We start from the raw sequence: 26567 nt of genomic DNA, 5'->3' as shown, positions 1-26567 counted from the left end.
TTCTTCACTATTAACTATCTTTCTCGACTCGGAGGACGAGGTAGAAGAGTTTGAAGAAAGCATCTCTGAGAAAATTGGATTCATACTTAAAGAATTTTACCAGGTTGATCTTTTGAGTTAAGTGAGGTAACCGCACCAGGAATCACTGCCCTAAAACGCCCTCTCGGCTAAACACGGGACTTACAACCCAGGCCTATTTACACCTCTAAAGAAGCTGTCTTATCACCTTAAGATCATCTTACCAACCTCTCAAAATGTTTAAATGTGAATCCGAACCTTAAATAGAACCTTTTCCCCCCCAGGCTCTGATATCAAGGAGACCCAAGATCGAAAGGGGGATGAGCTAACAGGGAAGAAGCAATAATCTAGATCTTGAACAATATATAAATAACTAAAGAAATAAACAAAATGCACAAAAAAAAAGGAAATCTTCAGAAATGAAAATTAAACTTGTAAATTAAATATATATATCCTATAGGCGGCAGAGCCAGTCCGTTAAGAATATATATACTTAACAAAAAGAAAATTAAATTTGTAAATTTAAATATGAATATACATGTATATATTCAATAGGCGGCAGAGCCAGTCCGTTATGAACATATATACGTATATTTATGCAGTTCAGGCGGTTGAACCGACCATATGCATGCTAAAGCAATAAATTTGAAACTTTGTAAAAGAAATTGAAGAAAACTTACTTCAAAATCTTATAAATTTTTGTAAGATTTGTACAAAGGTTTGGAGATGTAATTCCGGGTAGGACTTACAAAGGTTGCTCAACACATGAGCTTCCTAAGATCTACTACAAGGAAGTACAAGGGTTTGTAAGTTTGTAGATGAGGTAGAGGTAGGGCTAGATGGGAAGTGAATCGACCTTCTTGCTCCTTCTGAACCTCGGCGAGAACTCTCTAGGACTTGGAATTGGATAGCACAGAGGTCGCAGGTTGTGACGTTCCTGAGTGCAATGAAAACGGGGTTTTGAGTAGTACTCCCATTCCCATGACCATCCATTTTGACCTTGCTGATTGCTTTTTGTAAAGTTGAGACCTTTTTGGAAAACATCCAATTTGTTCTTTGATTCGATGGATGATATTTTGTAGGATCTGCTCGCGGATCTCTTGAGGAAGACCGTTGAGAACTTGTTGCCTGAATTTCTTCGAAAGACAACGGGTTTGGAAATGTGCTAAGGACCTATTGGCACCAAGTGAAGCAAAGAGGACTTCACTGTGGTGATAATTTTTCACATTGACCAGTGGGGCCAATGGTAATTTTACACTAGAATCCAGTGGGGATCCTAGGCCTTCAGTCCTTCGCCTTTGAATTTTTACACTAGAATCGAGTGGGGATCCTAGGCCTTCAAATTCCTGTTTTTGTAATTCAAGGTGATGATTTTGGTTAGAAGTGGATGGATCTGATGGACTAATTCTGGATGTAATGGATTTGTATAAAATCTGGTTTTGTAAAAACTCAATGAATGATTGAGCTACCATGATATGATCCTCATGATATTTAATTCTGCTAAGGAGGTCAGCCACATAATTATTAGCTTCTTCAAACTCAACAAAAAGTGCATTGAGAGCTGAAACTCCCAATCGTTTGTTTTGTATTAGAGTCCAAAGATTATCTAATAAACATTGGTGCCTCTCTGAGGGAACATATGCAGTTCTGGCTACATTAATTCTGAATTTCTGAGCAGGAGTTTTGGAGAGGACTATTGGTCCAAAATGGATTAAATCTCCATTGTTGGGTGATTCTGTCATCTGCAAAGACTCATGAGGGTTAGTTTGTAATAAGCAATAATCAAATTGATTTTTGAAAACAAGCTTGTTTAAAAAGAATCGTGCTTTTTGTAAATGCGGTCTTGTTTCCTGTTCCAAAACATTTATTTGATTATCAGAAATGGAATAAGCCTTTATGATATTCAAATTCTCTGTTTTGGGTTTTTCAACAAAAGGAAAAACAAGGTTTTGATTCTTTGTTTTAAAAGAAATGCTATCATAGTTGACTTTGTAGGGAGTAATCAAATTGATGAAAGGAGTCCCTAAAATGACACTATGACTGATATCTTTTATTAAAACAAATGAAGTTTGTAGAAGAAGATTTGAACTAGCTATTGAAGCCTCTGTTTTGTATTTGATTTTGATTTTGGAATTGTTTGCAGCTGAAAGATTTTCAGTAGTTTTTTCTTAGAATTTTTCTGGAACAATACCTTCTTTAATACAATTTATATCTGCACCTGTATCAAATAAGGCAATTGTATCAATCCTGAAATCTTTTGAAAAAACTATCGAAATTCTAATCAAATATTTTCTGAAAGAAATCTCATTAAGGATGAAGAGAAATTCTTTTGTAGGTTTTTCAATGTTTTGAATTTCTAAAGTATTTTCTTCATCTTCTTCTTCGATTTCTTCATTGATTTGTTTTGAAAGTAATTTTTGAATTGTTTCTGAGTCCTGTGCCTGTTTTTCTTTAAGCTCGTTAAGTTCAATCTTAACAGCTGTTATTTCTTCCTGGAGGCTTTGGACTGAAACAGTTGGTTGTTTTGAAGTCTTCTTTCTACCTAATATGGCCGTAAGGTCATATGTGTTTTTAGGCAGAATAGAGGGTTTTTGTATTGGTTGTTCTTCAAAAGTTTTTAAAAGTTTTCCTAAAAATTCCTGTTGTAGTTGAGAATCTTCAACCTGTGTAAGGATTTCTAAGAGTAACTTCTGGTCTTTTGAAAGAACATTGATTTTCAATTTTGGTTTTGTAAACAGTTCATTTTCAGAATCTGAACTGGATGATGAACTTGTGATTAATTCATCAATTTGTAATCCTTCTTCTGTGGGTTCAGAATTACTGGACTCACCTTCAGTTTCAATCAAAAGAGCAGTTATCTTATTAATAACTTCTTCTTCTAATTGCAACTCATGAAGTTTTTTGTTTAATTTGCAAAAATTTGCAGTGTGGCCTTTGTTACCACATTTGTAACAAGTCCAATTTTTGAACTTTGTTTTGGATTGAGGACTAGGTTTGCTAGTCTTTTTTGAAGATTTTTTGTAATAGGAATCTTTTTCTGGTTTTGAAGAGTTTTTGTATTTTTGGGATGATTTTTTGTAAGGTTTTCTGCTACAACTTCCTCCACAGTCTGGAGTAGGGTTTTTGGTTCCTATTTCAAATTGTTTGCAGAAAGATCCTAACTCTTGGCGAGTTTTTCTCATTTCCCATTTCAAATGTTTTTGTAATTTCAAATCCTGACAGATTTTTAAACCTTCTTTTTGAGTGAGACTGACTAGTTCACCATAGGTTAATTTATCATACGGGATTTGATTTCCAAAGGCTTCCTTAATTTTATTCCTAACCTTTTCTCCTAAAAGGATCGGAAGTCCAGCAAGGAATTTTTCTTTCCAAAAGGGCTGACTAGAATCTTCTCTAAGCATTACCCTAGTAAGGAAAGTGGTTTTGTAATACTGAAAATCACTCAGTTTTTTGCATCTAAGGTTTGAAAGGAGTTCGGCATTTTTATCCTTAAGATGAGATGGGTCACCTACGAAATGTAAGGAAATTGTTACAATCAAGGTGGCTACTGCATCTGGGATTGGTTGACCTAACTCATCAAGAATTGGCACGCCATCTTCTTGAGTTTGTATGGATTCTAGAATCTCAGATTTTTGTAGGTTCGTGAGATGATAATCCCACCATCCTTTGAGCTGTCCTGAAAATCCTGCAATGAGGAGTTCAACAATAGCTCTGTCTGGGGTTCCAGTTTGGGTTTTGTAAGCATTTCTTTGCCATGGTCATTTCTTTGGAGCAAATTCAAGATGTTGTATTCGCATACCATCTATGTTCCATTCATAGACAGTAGAGGCATTGAATTTAGACTCGGTCAGGATTTCAGATCTATTTTCTATGCCAAAGTCCGAGCATTATTGGGAGGGGTGTTGTTACCCGCGGCCAATAAAGTCTATTGATTTGTAAGGGTTTTGAAGACTGAATTTCTTCAGTTTGGATGGGCTGGTTTTCCTGGCTTTGGACATCTGAATCTGAATCTTCCTCAATTATATTGACACTCCTTTGGGAAGTTTGAGGTGTTTCAGGTGCTACTGGAGTAGAAGTCGAAGCTTCTAGCCTAGTCTTCATGTCTCTCAAAGCCTGAATGAACTCAGAATTGTTGTTATTTTGTAAATCTTTTTGACTATTTTTTGAAACTTGGAATGGTTTGAAAATTGGGTTTTTCAATTTTGTATCTGGCTTAGTTTCAACTTGGGAAACTGTAGCCTGTTGGTTTTGTTCCATTTTTTGTAATTGCTTACCAATGGTATGCAAATGGGCATTTGTAAAGTTATTCTGTAAAACAATGTTTTTTATGTTCACATAATCACTTTCATTTGGAATTTTGTAAGGGGCTGCTTCTACTGTTTGTTCCAAGTGGGGAATTTTCACTATCCTAAGAGGAGGATGTTGATCGTATTTTTCTACCATCCGAAATTTCCCATTCAGAACTTTGTTTCTATGATATGAGGATTATGAGTTTTTCTTTCTGTTTGCTTAGCAGACAATTTTTCTTCTGTTTGTTTAGCAGACAGTTTTTCTTCTGCTTTCTTTAGAAGATCTTTTAGAGCTGCAATGAACTCTGATCGATTATCTTCTGGCTCCTGTTGTTTTGGTTTTGTAATTGGAGAAGGTTTTGAAACTGGAACTGATTTTTTGAAAGTTTTTGGAGTTTTTGAAAACGGATATGAAATGTTATGCTCTTTAGCATACATCTCAAACCAATCAAAGAAAAGAATATGAACCTTGTGTTGGTGTACAAAGTCATAATATTTCTTTTGAATTTCTTCCCTTCGACCAGTGAAATTTTTGAAAAACCATATTTGCTTTTTATGATTTTTAGGAGAATAAAAATCATCATTCAAATATTGTCTATCTACTTCAAATTCTTTTTCAAGCACATTAAGTTCATGGTTTACATTTTCTGTAATGGCTGAAAAGGTAGGAGAAATGAGTTACTCTGTTTGGGTTTCATCTGAGCAGACTGCTTTGTAAATTTGTATAAATGGATGTGGAACATTTGTAGAGTAATTTACGTTTTGTAAAGTGGATCTAGGTATTTAAGTAGAAAACCTAGAAGAGCTAGTAAATCGAGGTAGAATACCTAGGCTGAATATTTTGTATTTCAATTGGTTTTGTAATAGGCAAACTAATGACGAAGGTATCTGAGACACTCTTCCTATGTCAACAGTACTGGATGTTGAGGAATCATCTGAAAACCTAAGGCTTCTGTTAAAGCTAAGGCTGACTCTTCCATCATCATACTGGGTTACTTGCCTAAGTTGAACATTTGGCTCAACTATTTTTGAAGATTCCGGTTCTACTGCACCTTCTAAGATCCATTCTTCTGGTAGGGTTATGTCCTTCCACTGGATAGATCTAGGGATTACAGTATTGGATTTTGGAAGATCAGTTTGTAAAAGCAAAGTTTCTCCTCTTTTGCTTTGAAACTTATGTTTTGTTGCAAAAGCAGAAATCATAGCTTTGTAATGAATTTTGTAAATCAGTGCAAGAGGAATAGATCCTTCAAGCATTTTGTAATTGTGAGTTTTGATTTGTAAAACAAGAGATTTTGTAATATTACTGTCGTTTAAGGAATCAGTAAAATTTGGATAGCAATCAAAAGATATTGGTCCATTGCATAAACTAGACTCGACTGAACTAAGCAAGGAGTCCTGGAAGTTTATGAACCTAGTATCTCTAAGAACTGCTAGGATTGAGGTGTTCAACCCTTCTTTTGTAAGCGGTTTAATTCCAACTTGGACTAAACCTATGTGGATGTATTTGTATTGTTTTTCACGGTGTTTTTGTAAGGATTTTTGAGCAAGAGAAATCGTCTCAAAGTTTTGTGTCTGAAGATCTCTTTCTTGATTTTGATTGTGAAATCGTTTTGAAAAATTGAGTTTTGTAGTCGATAGATTTGATCCTTTTGTACTTTTGGAATTTCCCAATTATCTATACATTTTTCAAAATTTTGATTACTATTTCTTCACTATTAACTATCTTTCTCGACTCGGAGGCGAGGTAGAAGAGTTTGAAGAAGAAAGCATCTCTGAGAAAATTGGATTCATACTTAAAGAATTTTACGAGTTGATCTTTTGAGTTAAGTGAGGTAGCACTTAGGAATCAACGCCTAAAGCGCCCTCTTGGCTAAACACGGGACTTACAACCCAGGCCTATTTACACCTCTAAAGAAGCTGTCTTATCACCTTAAGATCATCTTACCAACCTCTCAAAATGTTTAAATGTGAATCCGAACCTTAAATAGAACCTTTTCCCCCCTAGGCTCTGATACCAAGGAGACCCATGTGTTGAGCCTGGGGGGGAAAAGGTTCTATTTAAGGTTCGGATTCACATTTAAACATTTTGAGAGGTTGGTAAGATGATCTTAAGGTGATAAGACAGCTTCTTTAGAGGTGTAAATAGGCCTGGGTTGTAAGTCCCGTGTTTAGCCGAGAGGGCGTTTTAGGCGATGATTCTCGGTGCTACCTCACTTAACTCAAAAGATCAACTGTAAAATTCTTTAAGTATGAATCCAATTTTCTCAGAGGATGCTTTCTTCTTCAAACTCTTCTACCTCGTCCTCCGAGTCGAGAAAGATAGTTAATAGTGAAGAAATAGTAATCGAAAATTTTGAAAAATGTATAGATAATTGGGAAATTCCAAAAGTACAAAAGGATCAAATCTATCAGACTACAAAACTCAATTTTTTCAAAACTGATTTCACAATCAAAACTGAAGAAAGAGATCTTCAGATTATAAAACCTTTGAGACGATTTCTCTTCTGTCTCAAAAATCCTTGCAAAAACACCGTGAAAAACAATACCAATACATCCATATAGGTTTAGACCAAGTTGGAATTAAACCGCTTACAAAAGAAGGATTGAACACCTCAATCCTAGCAGTTCTTAGAGATACTAGGTTCATAAACTTCCAGACTCCTTGCTTAGTTCAATGAGTCTAGTTTATGCAATGGACCAATATCTTTAGATTGCTATCCAAATTTAAATGTTTCTTTAAACTACATGAATATTAAAAAATGTCTTGTTTTAAAAATCAAAACTAACAAATACAAAATGCTTTAAGGATCTATTCCTATTGCACTGATTTACAAAATTAATTACAAAGCTATGATTTCTGCTTTTGCAACAAAACATAAGTTTCAAAGCAAAAGAAGAGAAACTTTGCTTTACAAACCGATCTTACAAAATCCAATACATCGTAATCCCTAGATCTATCCAATGGAAGGACATAACCCTACCGTAAGAATGGATTTAGAAGGTGCAGAGAACTGAATCTTCAAAATTAGTTGAGCCAAATGTTCAACTTAGGCAAGTAACCCAGTATTACGATGGAAGATTCAGCCTTAGCTTTAACAGAATCCTTATGTTTTCAGATGATTCCTAAACGTCCAGTAATTTTGACATAGGAAGAGTGTCTCGTATACCTTCACATTAGTTTGCCTATTACAAAACCAATTGAAATACAAAATATACAGCCTAGGTACTCTACCTCAGACTTACCTAGCTCTTCTAGGTTTTCCACTTCAGAAATACCTAGATCCACTTTACAAAACGTAAACTACTCTACAAATGTTCCACACCCAGTTTATACAAATTTACAAAACGAGTCCTGCTCAGATGAAACCCAAACAGAGTCAACTCACTTCTCCTACCTTTTCACCATTACGAAAATGTAAACCATGAACTTAATGTGCTTGAAAAAGAATTTGAAGTAAATGCATTAATATTTGCGTAATGATTTTTATTCTCCTAAAAATCATAAAAAGCAAATATGGTTTTTCAAAAATTTTGATAATCAAAGAGAAGAAATTCAAAAGAAATATTATGACTTTGTACACCAACACAGAGTTCATATTCTTTTCTTTGATTGGTTTGAGATGTATGCTAAAGAGCATAACATTTCATATCCGTTTTCCAAAACTCCAAAAACTTTCAAAAAATCAGTTCCAGTTTCAAAACCTTCTCAAATTACAAAACCTGCACAACAGGAGCCAGAAGATAATCGATCTGAGTTCATTGCAGCTCTAAAAGATCTTCTAAAGAAAGCAGAAGAAAAACTGTCTGCTAAACAAGCAGAAGAAAAATTGTCTGTTAATCCTGTTACTGTTAAGAATAAAACTCCTCTTACAAAGAATTCAAAACAACAGGTTTTAAAGGAACAAAAACCCCAAAAAACCTTTGCATTACAAAACAAACCGCTTCCAAAATCAATCCCAGAATTACAAATGGAAAGTGAATTCAAAATCTCTGAATCCACTAAATCATTACAAAAAGAAGAAATAGTCATTCAAAATTTGAGTACTAATTCTTCAACTTCCTCTTCAAACTCCAACCAGGAGTCCGAAGAAAACATACCTTTACAAAAAGATGGATTAGTTAATAATTCATCCGATTCAGATTCTAAAATTGAATCTGAAGAAAATGCAAAAAATGTTCACATGCTTTTAAAAAGTCAAGAATTAATCTTAGATGTTTTAAAGCATGAAGAAAATCCTGAAAATCAGAAAAAACTACAAAACCCTCCAGTCCAATGCCTCCAAAGAGAAATAAAAATCACTAAGAATGAGCTTAAACAGCTTAAGGAGAAAAAGGCACAGGACTCAAAAGCAATCCAGCTTTTGTTTTCAAAACCCCAGGAAGAATCTGAGAAAAATAAAGAAAATAGTTTGGAAACTCAAAAACCTCCAGAAGATTTTCTTTTCATCCTCAATCAGATCACCTCCAGAAAATATTTGATACAAATTACCATTGTTTTTTCAAAAGATTTCAAAATCAATACAATTGCCTTATTTGATACAGGAGCAGATTTGAACTGTATTAAAGAAGGAATTGTTCCAAAGAAATTTCACGAAAAAATCACAGAAAAACTTTCAGCTGCAAATAATTCAAAAATGGCTATTAGCTATAAGACAGAAGCCTCCATAGCTAATGGTGATTTTCTTTTCAAAACCTCATTCGTAATTGTTCAAGATATTCATCATAGTGTAATCTTAGGGACTCCTTTCATTAGCTTGATAACTCCCTACAAGGTTAACGATGATAGTATCTCTTTCAAAACTACAAAACAAACTCTTGTTTTCCCTTTCGTTACAAAACCAAAAATAAGAAATCTCAATATTATAAAAGCTTGTTCCATTTATAATAACAAGATTAATGTTTTAATAGAGGGAAAAAAGCAACACTTGTTGTATTTACAGCAAGATGTTTCTTTAACAAGAATTGAAAAACAATTACAAAATGATCTGGTGAAAAAGAAAATTTCGGATTTCAAAGCCCAAATTGAAAGAGAAATTTGTTCTGATTTACCAAACGCCTTTTGGAATCGAAAACAACATATGGTAGATTTACCATATGAAAATGATTTCAATGAAAAACAGATACCTACAAAAGCCAGACCAATCCAAATGAATGCTGAACTAGAACAACACTGTCGTTCAGAAATTTTGGATTTAAAGAAAAAAGGATTAATTACAGAATCTAGATCTCCTTGGAGTTGTGCAGCTTTTTATGTAAACAAAAATTCAGAAATAGAAAGAGGCACTCCTAGATTAGTAATTAATTACAAACCTTTGAATAAAGCTTTGAAATGGATCAGATATCCAATTCCAAACAAAAAAGATCTTTTACAAAAACTTCATTCTGCATTTGTGTTTTCCAAATTTGATATGAAATCAGGATTTTGGCAAATACAAATTGATCCAAAAGATAGATACAAAACCGCATTCACAGTTCCCTTTGGACAATATGAATGGAAAGTCATGCCTTTTGGCCTGAAAAATGCCCCATCAGAATTCCAGAGAATTATGAATGAAATCTTCAATCCATATTCAAAATTTTGCATAGTCTACATAGATGATGTTCTTGTGTTCTCGGAGTCAATTGAACAACACTTCAAACACTTAAGAACATTCTTCTCTGTTACAAAACGAAATGGCCTTGCCGTTTCAAAATCAAAGATTTCTCTTTTCCAAACCAGAGTTAGGTTTCTAGGTCATTACATATCCCAAGGAACCATTACTCCAATAGAGAGAAGTCTAGAATTTTCAAACAAATTTCCAGACAAAATCTTAGATAAAACCCAGCTGCAAAGATTCTTAGGTAGCTTGAATTATGTCTTAGATTTTTGTCCGAATATTAACCGTCTAGCAAAACCCTTGCATGATAGGTTAAAGAAAAACCCTGTTCCATGGACAGATCATCACACTGAAGTGATCCGTCATATCAAAAAACAGATCCAAACCATTCCTTGTCTGCATTTGGCAGATCCATTAGCCCCTAAGGTCGTCGAGACAGATGCCTCAGAGTTAGGTTATGGTGGAATTTTAAAACAAGTTCAAAACGGAAAAGAACAAATAGTTCAATTCCATTCTGCACATTGGAATGATTGTCAAAAGAAATACTCTACCATCAAAAAAGAGATTCTTGCAATTGTCATGTGCATACAAAAATTTCAAAGTGATTTATTAAATCAAAAATTTTTACTTAGAATTGATTGCAAATCAGCCAAAGAAGTTTTGCAAAAAGATGTTCAAAATCTTGCATCAAAATAAATTTTTGCACGATGGCAAGCAATTTTAAGTATTTTTGATTTTGAAATTGAATTTATAAAAGGAGATACAAATTCCATCCCAGACTTTCTAACCAGAGAATTTCTTCAAGACAGGCCAATGCCCAGAAAGAAAAATACCAAGGCTGAAGCCTCAGCCTCTACAAAACCAAACCCTACAAAACCTATCATCTCTTCTGCAAAACCTATTCAAACTTGGGCAGACATGGTCGAAGCAGAAGAAGAAGATCAAACAAAATTTATTGAATCTCAGGCTCCAGAAACAGACAGCCAGATTCAAAAATGGATAGAATCACTGTCCAAATCTCCTGAAGTTCTTTAGGCTCTACAAAACATAACTCAGGCCAATCAGGCCCAGAAAGGTAAGTCTACAAAACCTATTTCCAAAACCCAGGGGAAAGGAGAGTCTTCCTCTCAAAAAACCCTTTCTCAAAATTTTCAAAACATTTCTCAAGACCATGAGATTTTACAAATAGATTTTCAAACCGATGTTTCCCAACCAAATTCTTCTCAAATAGTTTTGTCTCAAACAAAATTAAAAAAGAAGTCTTCGGAATGGATTACAAAAACCCATTTTCAAAATGTTTTGATCATAGAGGATGAGTTCTTACACCAAGATGCCTCTATGGCAATTTCAAAAGCCTTTACAAAAGGATGGTATTACAAACCTTGGGATCTTTCCAAAACCCAAGCCTACTACCAGGCAATACTTGAATTTACTGGCTCAGCAAAATTCAAACATTTTTATCTAAAAGAAAATCATGCTGATCCGGCTTATTCAACCTGCCACATTCAAAACATCCTTAATCCCTCTGATTGGGGACAAGACCTTACAAAACCAAAAATCTTCCCATTATCATTCCAAAACAAGATTGACCATTGCCAACATTTCAATTACTGGGATTACCAACAGGCATGGTACAATACCTTCCTCATACAAAATCACAAGAATAGTCATTCATGGCTGTTCTATTTCCAAAAAACATTTGATCCTTCCAAAACCCCTTCATGGTTTGCTCAGTGGTGGAAGTATTTTGGTGCACTACCTGAAATTCTTACACCAGAAATATCAGAGAGTTTAAACCTTTTTAAAACCCATTACAAACCCTCACCCAAAGAGAAAAGGTTTCCTCCTCTTCTCTTGTTCTCTTCAAAATTCTTTTTACCTTGGGTTCTTATCTGGTTCTTTGAATTTCGACCCCAAGATGGACTGAATACAATCATCAGAAGGTTCAAGGTAAAATGGTGGGATTCATTTAATATCCCAGAAACAATTACAAACCAAGGAGTAAAAACCTGGCTTAAGGGAAAAAACCTTTTGCCACCAACTCCTATACAAAACTTTTCAAATCAATTGTTTTTGGCCCAAAGATCACATGCTATGGCAAGATTAGCAGGAGCTAAAAATGATGAAGAATATTTTACAATAATGGAACAATTATTGCAAAACAGAACCAATTCATCTGCAGCCAATTCTGACTCAGAACCCATCATAGACTTGGGAGATGATGATGAAGAAGGTTGTGGTACCTCTTCACAAATACAAAATCTGTTGTAAAAAGAGTGGTCCAAGCTCCACTCCGATAAAAAAAAATAAAAAAAAAAAAAAAAAAAAAGAAAAGAAAAGAAAAGAAAAGAAAAGAAAAGAAAAGATTTAAGACCGGCAAAAGAAATTTATGGCGGCAAAATTATCTATCTTGCTTTTATTCTCTTTTCTACTTTTATTTTTACTCTTTGTAAATTTGAACTTTTACCTTTCTCTTTATTCTCTTTTGTAATCATTTTTACTTTGTTTTCTTTTACTTTATTTCAAAACCAGACAGGACACTGTTCACCTGTCATATCTTGTACTGTTCACTTTTTACTGTTCGCATGTGAAGGAGACAAGAATCACTGTTCACACGTGAAGGCATCAAGTGGCAGACATTGTTCAAACTTTTCGAAATTACAAAAATGCCCCTGGACCCTTCTATTTAAGAAGGCATTCATCCAAGGCAAAGCAGAGAGCTTTCTTTAGAACTTCAGAGCTTTTACAAAGGAGCCAAAGCTTCTCCAAGCTTCTCCATCCCCAAGCATCTCAAGTCCTAGAGAGTTCTCGCCGAGGTTCAGAAGGAGCAAGAAGGTCGATTCACTTCCCATCTAGCCCTACCTCTACCTCACCTACAAACCTACAAACCCTGTACTTCCTTGTAGTAGATCTTAGGAAGCTCATGTGTTGAGCAACCTTTGTAAGTTCTACCCGGAATTACATCTCCAAAACCTTTGTACAAATCTTACAAATTTTATAAGATTTTGAAGTAAGTTTTCTTCAATTTCTTTTACAAAATTTCTTTAGCATGCATATGGTCGGTTCAACCGCCTGATCTGCATAAATATACGTATATATATTCATAACAGACTGGCTCTGCCGCCTATTGAATATATACATGTATATTCATATTTAAATTTACAAATTTAATTTTTATCTTTGTTAAGTATATATATTCTTAACGGACTGGCTCTGCCGCCTATAGGATATATATATTTAATCTTTAATTTACAAGTTTAATTTTCATTTCTGAAGATTTCCTTTTTTGTGCATTTTGTTTATTTCTTTAGTTATTTATATATTGCTCAAGATCTAGATTATTGCTTCTTCCCTGTTAGCTCATCCCCCTTTCGATTTTTGGGTCTCCTTGGTATCAGAGCCTGGGGGGGAAAAGGTTCTATTTAAGGTTCGGATTCACATTTAAACATTTTGAGAGGTTGGTAAGATGATCTTAAGGTGATAAGACAGCTTCTTTAGAGGTGTAAATAGGCCTGGGTTGTAAGTCCCGTGTTTAGCCGAGAGGGCGTTTTAGGGCAGTGATTCCTGGTGCGGTTACCTCACTTAACTCAAAAGATCAACCTGGTAAAATTCTTTAAGTATGAATCCAATTTTCTGTAGGACAGTTTCTTCTTCAAACTCTTCTACCTCGTCCTCCGAGTCGAGAAAGATAGTTAATAGTGAAGAAATAGTAATAGAAAATTTTGAAAAATGTATAGATAATTGGGAAATTCCAAAAGTACAAAAGGATCAAATCTATCAGACTACAAAACTCAATTTTTTCAAAACTGATTTCACAATCAAAACTGAAGAAAGAGATCTTCAGATTACAAAACCCTTTGAGACGATTTCTCTTCTGTCTCAAAAATCCTTACAAAAACACCGTGAAAAACAATACAAATACATCCACATAGGTTTAGTCCAAGTTGGAATTAAACCGCTTACAAAAGAAGGGTTGAACACCTCAATCCTAGCAGTTCTTAGAGATACTAGGTTCATAAACTTCCAGGACTCCTTGCTTAGTTCAGTCGAGTCTAGTTTATGCAATGGACCAATATCTTTTGATTGCTATCCAAATTTTACTGTTTCCTTAAACGACAGTAATATTACAAAATCTCTTGTTTTACAAATCAAAACTCACAATTACAAAATGCTTGAAGGATCTATTCCTCTTGCACTGATTTACAAAATTCATTACAAAGCTATGATTTCTGCTTTTGCAACAAAACATAAGTTTCAAAGCAAAAAAGGAGAAACTTTGCTTTTACAAACTGATCTTACAAAATCCAATACTGTAATTCCTAGATCTATCCAATGGAAGGACATAACCCTACCAGAAGAATGGATTTTAGAAGGTGCAGTAGAACCAGAATCTTCAAAAATAGTTGAGCCAAACGTTCAACTTAGGCAAGTAACCCAGTATGACGATGGAAGAGTCAGCCTTAGCTTTAACAGAAGCCTTAGGTTTTCAGATGATTCCTCAACATCCAGTACTGTTGACATAGGAAGAGTGTCTCGTATACCTTCCGTCATTAGTTTGCCTGTTACAAAACCAGTTGAAATACAAAATATACAGCCTAGGTATTCTACCTCAGACTTACCTAGCTCTTCTAGGTTTTCTACTTCAGAAATACCTAGATCCACTTTACAAAACGTAAATTACTCTACAAATGTTCCACATCCAGTTTATACAAATTTACAAAGCAGTGCTCGTGATGAAACCCAAACAGAGTCAGAACCTACTTCTCCTACTTTTTCAGCCATTACAGAAAATGTAAATCATGAACTTAATGTGCTTGAAAAAGAATTTGAAGTAAACAGACAATATTTGCGTGATGATTTTTATTCTCCTAAAAATCATAAAAAGCAAATATGGTTTTTCAAAAATTTTGATAATCAAAGAGAAGAAATTCAAAAGAAATATTATGACTTTGTACACCAACACAGGGTTCATATTCTTTTCTTTGATTGGTTTGAGATGTATGCTAAACAGCATAACATTTCATATCCGTTTTCCAAAACTCCATAAACTTTCAAAAAACCAGTTCCAGTTTCAAAACCTTTACAAATTAATAGACTTTATTGGCCGCGGGTAGCAACACCTCTCCCAATAACAGCTCCAGACTTAGGCATAGAAAATAGATCTGAAATCCTGACCCAGTCTAAATTCAATGCCTCTACTGTCTATGAATGGAACATAGATGGTATGTCTGAATACAACATCTTGAATTTGCTCCAGCAAATGACCATGGCAGCAAATGCTTACAAAACCCAAACTGGAACCCCAGACAGAGCTATTGCTGAACTCCTCATTGCAGGATTTTCAGGACAGCTCAAAGGATGGTGGGATTATCATCTCACGAACCTACAAAAATCTGAGATTCTAGAATCCATACAAACTCAAGAAGATGGCGTGCCAATTCTTGATGAGTTAGGCCAACCAATCCCAGATGCAGTAGCCACCTTGATTGTAACAATTTCCTTACATTTCGTAGGTGACCCATCTCATCTTAAGGATAAAAATGCCGAACTCCTTTCAAATCTTAGATGCAAAAAACTGAGTGATTTTCAGTATTACAAAACCACTTTCCTTACTAGGGTAATGCTTAGAGAAGATTCTAGTCAGCCCTTTTGGAAAGAGAAATTCCTTGCTGGACTTCCGATCCTTTTAGGAGAAAAGGTTAGGAATAAAATTAAGGAAGCATTTGGAAATCAAATCCCGTATGATAAACTAACCTATGGTGAACTAGTCAGTCTCACTCAAAAAGAAGGTTTAAAAATCTGTCAGGATTTGAAATTACAAAAACATTTGAAATGGGAAATGAGAAAAACTCGTCAAGAGTTAGGATCTTTCTGCAAACAATTTGAAATAGGAACCAAAAACCCTACTCCAGACTGTGGAGGAAGTTGTAGCAGAAAACCTTGCAAAAAATCATCCCAAAAATACAAAAACTCTTCAAAACCAGAAAAAGATTCCTATTACAAAAAACCTTCAAAAAAGACTAGCAAACCTAGTCCTCAATCCAAAACAAAGTTCAAAAATTGGACTTGTTACAAATGTGGTAACAAAGGCCACACCGCAAATTTTTGCAAATTAAACAAAAAACTTCATAAGTTGCAATTAGAAGAAGAAGTTATTAATAAGATAACTGCTCTTTTGATTGAAACTGAAGGTGAGTCCAGTAATTTTGAACCCACAGAAGAAGGATTACAAGTTGATGAATTAATCACAAGTTCATCATCCGATTGAAAATGAACCGCTTACGTAACAAAAATTGAAAATCAATGTTCTTTCAAAAGACCAGAAGTTACTCTTAGAAATCCTTACACAGGTTGAAGATTCTCAACTACAACAGGAATTTTTAGGAAAACTTTTAAAAACTTTTGAAGAACAACCAATACAAAAACCCTCTATTCTGCCTTCTATTTCAAAAAACACATATGACCTTACGGCCATATTAGGTAGAAAGAAGACTTCAAAACAACCAACTGTTTCAGTCCAAAGCCTCCAGGAAGAAATAACAGCTGTTAAGATTGAACTTAACAAGCTTAAAGAAAAACAGGCACAGGACTCAGAAACAATTCAAAAATTACTTTCAAAACAAATCAATGAAGAAATCGAAGAAGAAGATGAAGAAAATACTTTAGAAATTCAAAACATTGAAAAACCTACAAAAGAATTTCTCTTCATCCTTAATGAGATTTCTTTCAGAAAATATTTGATTAGAATTTCGATAGTTTTTTCAAAAGATTTCAGGATTGATACAATTGCCTTATTTGATACAGGTGCAGATATAAATTGTATTAGAGAAGGTATTGTTCCAGAAAAATTCCAAGAAAAAACTACTGAAAATCTTTCAGCTGCAAACAATTCCAAAATCAAAATCAAATACAAAACAGAGGCTTCAATAGCTAGTTCAAATCTTCTTCTACAAACTTCATTTGTTTTAATAAAAGATATCAGTCATAGTGTCATTTTAGGGACTCCTTTCATTAATTTCATTACTCCCTACAAAGTCAACTATGATAGCATTTCTTTTAAAACAAAGAATCAAAACCTTGTTTTTCCTTTTGTTGAAAAACCCAAAACAGAGAATTTGAATATCATAAAGGCTTATTCCATTTTTGATAATCAAATAAATGTTTTGGAACAGGAAACAAGACAACATTTACAAAAAACATTCTTTTTAAACAAGCTTGTTTTCAAAAATCAATTTGATTACTGCTTATTACAAACTAACCCTCATGAGTTTTTGCAGATGACAGAATCACCCAACAATGGAGATTTAGTCCATTTTGGACCAATAGTCCTCTCCAAAACTCCTGCTCAGAAATTCAGAATTAATGTAGCGAATCGCATATGTTCCTCGAGAGGCACCAATGTTTATTAGATAATCTTTGGACTCTAATACAAAACAAACGATTGGGAGTTTCAGCTCTCAATGCACTTTGTATTGAGTTTGAAGAAGCTAATAATTATGTGGCTGACCTCCTTAGCAGAATTAAATATCATGAGGATCATATCATGGTAGCTCAATCATTCATTGAGTTTTTACAAAACCAGATTTTATACAAATCCATTACATCCAGAATTAGTCCATCAGATCCATCCACTTCTAACCAAAATCATCACCTTGAATTACAAAAACAGGAATTTGAAGGCCTAGGATCCCCACTGGATTCTAGTGTAAAAATTCAAAGGCGAAGGACTGAAGGCCTAGGATCCCCACTGGATTCTAGTGTAAAATTACCATTGGCCCCACTGGTCAATGTGAAAAATTATCACCACAGTGAAGTCCTCTTTGCTTCACTTGGTGCCAATAGGTCCTTAGCACATTTCCAAACCCGTTGTCTTTCGAAGAAATTCAGGCAACAAGTTCTCAACGGTCTTCCTCAAGAGATCCGCGAGCAAATCCTCCAAAACATCATCCAGTCCAGAATCAAAGAACAGCTGGATGTTTTCCAAAAAGGTCTCAACTTTACAAAAAGCAATCAGCAAGGTCAAAATGGATGGTCATGGGAATGGGAGTACTACTCAAAACCCCGTTTCCACTGCACTCAGGAACGTCACAACCTGCGACCTCTGTGCTATCCAAATTGTGAACACAGCTTAGATTTCAGCATTCCCCGCTTCAAAACCACTCAGATGTCTGGTACCCGGTATCTAGACGCCCGAGAACTCTTCAAATGGGGCATGTTAGCTGGAGTCCGAGTTACAAAATCTGATTGTGAAATGACAAGGTTTTTGGGAAATAGAGTCCTTCAAGAAGTCAGAAGACTATTATTACTCCAGAAACCAGTCAACTTACAAATAATTTCAACACCTCCAGAAGTATTAGCAAATGGAGAGCTCCAACAAGCAATCCATTACTTCTACCTGGATACAAAACTTCCTCCTCTCTATCATATTCCAGATTGGCCATGCAATCATGAAGATTATTTCGTCCAACTCAACAAATGGCGAGCAAAGACAGTCGTTGACAACTGGCGAAAATATAGATATCCAGAGTATATACTAGTCCATACAGGTACATATTCTCGGATATTCGTTCATTACGAACATTTGCCGAATCCAAAACCCTTTCACATTGAAACCCAGTATGAAAATTACATGGTCCAATATGAAAGCTACTACGACTTATCTTCTGTCTCGTCCGATGACGAAACAAGTGATGATGAGGAAACATGGCACAACCTACAAAATATGTTGGAAGGCTAACACGAGTGGTCCAAGCTCCACTCCGATAAAAAAAAAAAAAAAAAAAAAAAAAAGAAGAAGAAAAAGAAAAGAAAAGAAAAAGAAAAATAAAAAGAAAAGAAAAAGAAAAAGAAAAAGAAAGAATTTAAGACCGGCAAAAGAAATTTATGGCGGCAAAATTATCTATCTTACTTTTATTCTCTTTTCTACTTTTATTTTTACTCTTTGTAAATTTGAACTTTTACCTTTCTCTTTATTCTCTTTTGTAATCATTTTTACTTTGTTTCCTTTTACTTTATTTCAAAACCAGACAGGACACTGTTCACCTGTCATATCTTGTACTGTTCACTTTTTACTGTTCGCATGTGAAGGAGACAAGAATCACTGTTCACACGTGAAGGCATCAAGTGGCAGACACTGTACAAACTTTTTGAAATTACAAAAATGCCCCTGGACCCTTCTATTTAAGGAGGCATTCATCCAAGGCAAGGAGGGAGTTTTCTTTGGAACTTCAGAGCTTTTACAAAGGAGCCAAAGCTTCTCCAAGCTTCTCCATCCCCAAGCATCTCAAGTCCTAGAGAGTTCTCGCCGAGGTTCAGAAGGAGCAAGAAGGTCGATTCACTTCCCATCTAGCCCTACCTCTACCTCATCTACAAACTTACAAACCCTTGTACTTCCTTGTAGTAGATCTTAGGAAGCTCATGTGTTGAGCAACCTTTGTAAGTCCTACCCGGAATTACATCTCCAAACCTTTGTACAAATCTTACAAAAATTTATAAGATTTTGAAGTAAGTTTTCTTCAATTTCTTTTACAAAGTTTCAAATTTATTGCTTTAGCATGCATATGGTCGGTTCAACCGCCTGAACTGCATAAATATACGTATATATGTTCATAACGGACTCTGCGCTATTGAATATATACATGAATATTCATATTTAAATTTACAAATTTAATTTTCTTTTTGTTAAGTATATATATTCTTAACGGACTGGCTCTGCCGCCTATAGGATATATATATTTAATTTACAAGTTTAATTTTCATTTCTGAAGATTTCCTTTTTTTTTTGTGCATTTTGTTTATTTCTTTAGTTATTTATATATTGTTCAAGATCTAGATTATTGCTTCTTCCCTGTTAGCTCATCCCCCTTTCGATTTTGGGTCTCCTTGTATATATATATATATATATAAGTAGGCCATCCAATAAAGTATTCTTTTTTTAGATAAATATATTAAATTATTGTTAGCTAATTAAAATAAATAAATAAATAGATAAAATATTTGGTTTCCACATACTTCCCCTCTTAAAAGAAATTTGGTCTCCGAATTTAAACAGACAAAATTCTAACCTGAAGAATCAAATAAGTGAAGATATTTGGCTCGCATTTCAGATTCTGCCTCCTATGTGGACTCACTACTTGAGTGATTATGCCACAAAACTTTGACAAAAGCCACTTCCTTAGACCGGAGTTTCCTAATTTATAGACCTAAAATCTTTATTGGTTGCTTCTCATATGACATATCATCCCTAAATTGTATTTTCTAAGGTTGCAAAACATGAGATAGATCTGGTACATACTTCCTAAGCATAGAAATATGGAAAACTGGTTGTACATGTGCAAAACCAGGTGGAAGGGCTGAACGGTAAACAACTGCTCCAATTATCTCCAAAATTTCAAATGGACCAACAAAATGAGGGCCAAGCTTCCCTTTCTTCTCAAACCTCATGATTCCTTTCATAGGAGAAACTCTCATAAATACATGATCACCAATCATAAACTCTACATCTTTATGCTTAGGGTCAGCATAACTTCTCTGTCGACTTTGAGCAGTCAAAAGTCTATCACGAATTAGTCGAACCTTCTTTGAAGTTAACTGTATCAACTCTGGTCTAGTAAGCCTTCTTTCTCCAACTTCATCCTAACAAATCAATGACCTACACCTTTGACCATATAATGCCTCATATGGAGCCATTTCTATACTTGCCTGATAACTATTATTATAAGCAAACTCCACTAAAGGCAAAGGAATGATCCCAATAGCCACCAAAATCCATAACACATGCATGAAGCATGTCCTCCAACATCTGTATGGTCCTTTCTAACTATCCATCTGTCTAAGGGTAAAAAGCAGTACTAAAGTCTACTCGTGTTCCCAAAGCTTCTTGGAATTTCTTCCAAACTCGAGAAGTAAACTGAGTACCACAATCAGAGACAATAGAAACTTGAACACCATGAAGACTAACAATCTTATCTATATACAACTGTGCAAGTTTAGCAAAGTCATATGTAATCTTCACAGGAAGAAAATGAGCAAATTTTGTCAATCTGTCCACTATCACCCATATTGCATTGTAAACACCTCGTGTACTAGGTAAACCCACAACAAAGTCCATGGCAATTTGTTCCCACTTCCACTCGAGAATAGGTAACAGCTGAAGTAACCCAGATGGTCTCTGATTTTCTACCTTAACCTGTTGAGAAGGCAAATATTTAGCAACAAAGTCTGCAACATCCCTCTTCATGCCACCCCACCAATAATGCTCCCTTAAATCACGGTACATCTTAGTTGAACCTGGGTGTACTGTGTAAGCAGAATGGTATGCCTCCTCCATAACTTCTCTTCTCAACTCATCAACATTGGGGACACAAAGTCTAGTGACATAACGAAGAACTCCATCATCATTTAACATGAACCCTTGAACTTGGCCTTGAGGAATACTATCTATAATCTTGCACAACTGAGAATCCCTTTTCTGAGCAGTATTAATTCAATCAATCAAGATATGTCTAACTTGAAAATGTGCTAAGAATGATCCAGATACGATTTCAAACTCTACTCCCTAATCTAGCAACTCATGTAATTCACCAATTAAAGGCCTTCTCTTGGTAGATATATGGGCTAAATTACCAGAAGACTTCCTACTTAGAGCATCGGCCACCACATTAGCTTTTCCAGGGTGATACTGTATGGTGCAATCATAATCCTTCAGTAATTCTACCCATCTTCTTTGCCTAAGATTAAGATCACGTTGGTCAAAGATGTATTTAAGACTTTTGTGGTCAGTGAAGATTTCACAAGTCTCACTATACAGATAGTGCCTCCAGATTTTCAAAGCAAAAATTACTGCAACCATTTTCAAATTATGAGTTGGATATTTCTACTCGTGCCTTTTCAACTGAAGAGAAGCATATGCAATAACCCGTCCATGCTGCATCAAAACACATCCTAAACTAATCTTAGAAGCATCACAATACACTGCATAACCCCCTGATCCAGATGGAAGAGCTAACAGTAGTGTTGTAGTCAAACGAGTCTTAAGCTCCTGAAAACTTTTTTCATAAGCCTCAGATCACTGAAATTTCATATTCTTCTGTGTCAACTTAGTTAAAGGTGTTGCAATACCAGAGAAGTCTTGAACAAACAGTCTATAATACCCTACTAAATCTAAGAAACTACGAATCTCTGAAACAGTTGTTGGTCTAGGCCAATGAAGCACTGCCTCAACTTTCTTCTTATCAACACACACCCCATCCTTAGACACTGTATGGCCTAGGAAAGCCACACTATCTAACTAGAACTCACATTTTGGGAACTTGGCATATAGCTTGTGTTCTCGTAAGGTCTGAAGGATAATTCTCAAATGCTGCTCATTCTTCTCCTTACTCTTTGAGTACACTAGAATGTCATCAATGAACACTATAACAAACTGATCTAAGAAAGGTTTGAAAACTCTATTCATGAGATCCATAAAAGCGGCTAGAGCATTGGTAAGACCAAAAGGCATTACAAGGAATTCATAGTGTCCATACCTAGTCCTAAAGGCAGTCTTGAGTATGTCTTCTTTCTTAACCCTCAATTGATGATACCCAGATCAAAGATCAATCTTGGAAAAACACTTTACACCTTGAAGTTGGTCAAATAGGTCATTTATGCATGGAAGAGGATACTTGTTACCTACAGTCACCTTATTCAATTGCCTGTAATCAATGCACATTTTTAAAGACCCATCCTTATTCCGCACAAATAACACAAGAGCACCCCATGGAGAAACACTAGGGCGCATAAACCCCTTATCTAGTAGGTCCTCTAACTGCTCCTTTAACTCCTTAAGTTTTACAGGTGCCATACGATAAAGTGGCATAGATATGGACTCAGTTCCAGGAACTAAGTCTATACTAAGCTCTACCTCTTGCTCTAGAGGTAAACCTGATAAATCTTCTGAAAACACATCAAGGAATTCCTTAACCACTGTAACATTCTCCAAACCTACACCTTCTGCTTGAATGTCTCTAACAAAAGCTAGATGCCCCTTACACGTCTTTTGCAATAATCGGCGAGCACTCACTACTGAGATAAGATTACTAGAGGCTATACTGTGATTTTCTTGAAATTGAAATTCTGCCTCTCCAGGAATTTTAAAGAATACAACTTTATTATGGTAATCCAATGAAACGTGATAAGTGGCTAACCAGTCCATGCCTAAAATCACATCAATTTCAAACATATCCAAAGAAACAAGATCTGCAGCTAATTTCCTGTCTCCAATGTGAACTATACATCCCCTATACACCATATCAGTGTCTACTGCATTCCCCATAGGTGTTGATACAGATAAATGATACTCTAACAAAGTAGATGGTGTACTAAATCTCATGAAAAAGTATGGAGAAACAAAGGAATGAGTGGAACCGAAATCAAACAAGACTCTAGCATTAAATGAACAAATAGAAAGTGTACCTATCACTACTGCATTAGATGCCTGAGCATCCTGCTGAGTCAAAGCAAAAACCCTGGCTTGACCTCTACCACCAGATGTCTATCCCTGAGTTTAAGCAGGTTCTTTACCACCAGAACCTCTACCACCCTGACCATGACCACCAAAACCCTGACTTCTACCACTATACTATGAAACTGGCTGAACCTGAGAGGGAGTAGAATGTGCTGCCTGACTAGTACCCTGAGTTGTCCCACTAGTAGGACAGTCCTATCTACGATGTCCCAGCTGTCCATAACCAAAGCATGCTCCAGTGACCCAATGACAAGTGCCCTTATGTAGCTTACCACAATGCTGACAAGGAGTGGAAACAGGCCCAGTGCTAATCTAACTATACCGAGCATTCCCTGCATGAGTCCTCTGCTCACATCCGTGACCAACTCCAGATTGTGTTAGTAGTATGCCCTAGAGCATATCATTTTGTATGTATCTTGTACATATTTTATTAATAAAAGGCAATTTCATTTTTCCGTTTACATAATATATTTATGTGTAATAGAAAAGGTCCGTTGATATTTTGTTAAAAATTCTATTCTTAAGTTGTTAAGAATATGAGTGACAATATTTCTAGCACAAAGTATCATAAATTGGTTCACAATCGAGGATACTTTAGAAAGAACATGACTTATCTAGAAAGATTGTAATCATGTTTGTTCCCAACGTATTTATATGAGAAATAAATAAGATAGAGTGGTGAGTCTCATACCACATAACAAACATGATAGGCACTTATACATGATAAGTAGGCCGAACCAGTGACGTTTATGACAAGCACATGGACTTTACTCTTGTCAATGCATTGTCATATATCATATCAGTGCATATAATCTTTAGACTTAAGATAACACAATTATCTTATATATAGGTAGTTTGAGTTTGATACTGCTTTCATACTTGTACTGTGTATGGGTATATGGGCATGTGTTGGCTCCTACTAGTTATATATGGAGATAGGTGTTGATCAAGATGGAATCCGTTACCCAAAGTAAATAGGGATAAAATCCTATATTCATTTAATTGTTCTTGATGTTTCAAGTTCCTAGCCAAGACAGACAGATTTAGTCAGAAAAGGGTTTCTGACAAGAAAATCTAATTAATCAATAACTGGAATTAAAAGAGAACATCATGTTCATAGCAAATGAGGTTTGACATTAACCATGACTCCAGCTCGAATTGGGATTTTGTAATGGAGAGATTCTAGTGCATGGTAACATATGATTAAAGGTTCATTTAAGGTATTCCTTATTACTGATTGGGTGGCCATGACATACTATGCTAGGTGTCAACCATGGTCTATGAGATGCCTGAAACGATTTAGAGAAATCATTTACGGTAAGAAAGATTTCCAATGATATTAGGAGTTAATATCATTTCTCATTGCCAATAAGTAATGAGCCTAGTAAGTCACACATCTACACAAGCTAATCACCATTTAAAATGTAATTTAATTGATTAATTAAAGAGGTTTGGTTTACAATAAGATTGTAAAGTCCCTAGCATGAATTAAAACCAAATCTAGGTTATTGGATGTATAGTATAAATTAAATTTATATTTAATTTGATTAAATATGAATTTAATTATGAGAAATTAATTAATAGAGATTAATTAATTAATTAATTTATATTTGATATAAATTGATTTAAAGAGGAGAAATTATAATTTTAGGTTGAGAACTCAAAATTAAAGAGTAAATTGGTCTTTTCACATGGTGACATGTGACACCATGTGATGGTGACACGTGACACCATGTGATGGTGACACGTGACACCATGTGATGGTGACACGTGACACCATGTGATGGTGACACGTGACACCATATAATCTTGCCACCTGTCTTCCTATGATGGAAGACCACATGTTATGATTTAAATGGAGCTTGACACATGGCTTCATAGGATTAAATCAAATAATAAGATGGGATCTTGTGGTGACATGTGGCAAGGGAATTAGGGTTTGACCTAAGTATATAAAGAGAGGTTATAAAGAAAAATCAGCCCACTCTCTCTTTTCTCTCATATGGGATGGCAACATGGTGTCCCCTTCTCTTTTTCTATTTCTCAATTGATTCAAAGGGAAAAACTTAGATTTCCTCTTGAATTAAATTATTAGAAAGTGTTTCTAATACCCAATACATTCATACAACCTTCACAAAGCATAATCCCCATCTCATAATTGGTTGACAAGGCTTGAGAAGCAATCTAGGGGCTGCCATTGCTATCTTGGTGTGTGCTTGTGGTGGACAAACTAAAGGGACAACATTTGGGGTCCTAAGAACATCCTAAGATTGCATCAATTGTGCATCAAGAGGTTAGTACCTAAAAATCCCTTTTTTGGTTAGGGTTTAATTGAATTAAATGTTAACTCATAATCTTTAATGGCAAATGAAATTTTAATGCATGCTAAAATATGTTTTGGTATGCAATTGGGCATTAGAAATTGATTAGGTTCATAAGAAACTGGGTATGGTGCATGTAACCTTAGAAATAATTTTTTAAATTCAAGGTTCTAATGTCCAATAATCACGCTTCCACTCCTTCAGATTGATGTGCCCTATTGCCAACTGTAGACTGAGAACCCTGCTTATTACCCTAATAAGAACCCTGATGACTCTGTCCTCTGTTAAACTGATTACCCTGACCATCTTTCTTAAACTGCTTGCGCTGCTCACTAGCCCAACGTTCATCATCATACATCTTCATTTGTCTAGCCCGATCAACCACCTCCTCATATTTAGGTAGTCATAAAGGAGCTACACGATCAATTAGCCTGTCTTGTAAGCCCCTTTCAAACCTTCGAACCTTCTTCTCCTCATTTAGAATCAAGTGTTTACCAAAGAAAGATAATTTGGTAAACTTCATCTCATACACTGTAACTGTCATATTGCCTTACTTCAAGGTTTGAAACTCCAAAGCCTTAGCCTCTTGAACACTAGGAGGGAGAAATTGCTCTAAGAGGAGAAAGTGAAACTCAAGCCAGAGGATAGAACCTTCAAGTCACCAATTCTTCTTAGAGAGATACCACTCACGAGCAACTCCCTTAAGCTGATTTCCTGCCAACATCACCATCCTAGCACTACTGCAACCCATAGTGTCATAACACCTCTCCATGTCATCTAGAAAATCTAAGGGATCAACTAATGCATCCTCTCTAGTAAACTCCTTTGGTTT

At 35.3% G+C, this 26567-nt stretch overlaps 1 protein-coding gene across 1 annotated transcript in view; it reads right to left on the bottom strand.

The window, feature by feature from the left end:
* The window catches only part of LOC131172042 (uncharacterized), a 28437-nt gene extending 2338 nt beyond the window's left edge, over positions 1 to 26099 (bottom strand). Inside the window, exons 1-4 of the mRNA XM_058132987.1 lie at positions 26033 to 26099; positions 8409 to 8465; positions 8250 to 8309; positions 8031 to 8156 (exon numbers count right to left, since the gene is read on the bottom strand). Of these exons, the coding sequence (XP_057988970.1) occupies positions 8031 to 8156; positions 8250 to 8309; positions 8409 to 8465; positions 26033 to 26099 (310 nt within the window). The remainder of the gene's footprint in view (positions 1 to 8030; positions 8157 to 8249; positions 8310 to 8408; positions 8466 to 26032) is intronic.
* Between the last annotated feature and the right edge of the window lie 468 nt (positions 26100 to 26567).

Source organism: Hevea brasiliensis, chromosome 13 (genome assembly GCF_030052815.1).
Source record: "Hevea brasiliensis isolate MT/VB/25A 57/8 chromosome 13, ASM3005281v1, whole genome shotgun sequence".
NCBI classification, from domain to species: domain Eukaryota; kingdom Viridiplantae; phylum Streptophyta; class Magnoliopsida; order Malpighiales; family Euphorbiaceae; genus Hevea; species Hevea brasiliensis.
This window is presented reverse-complemented; position numbering and strand designations above follow the sequence as displayed.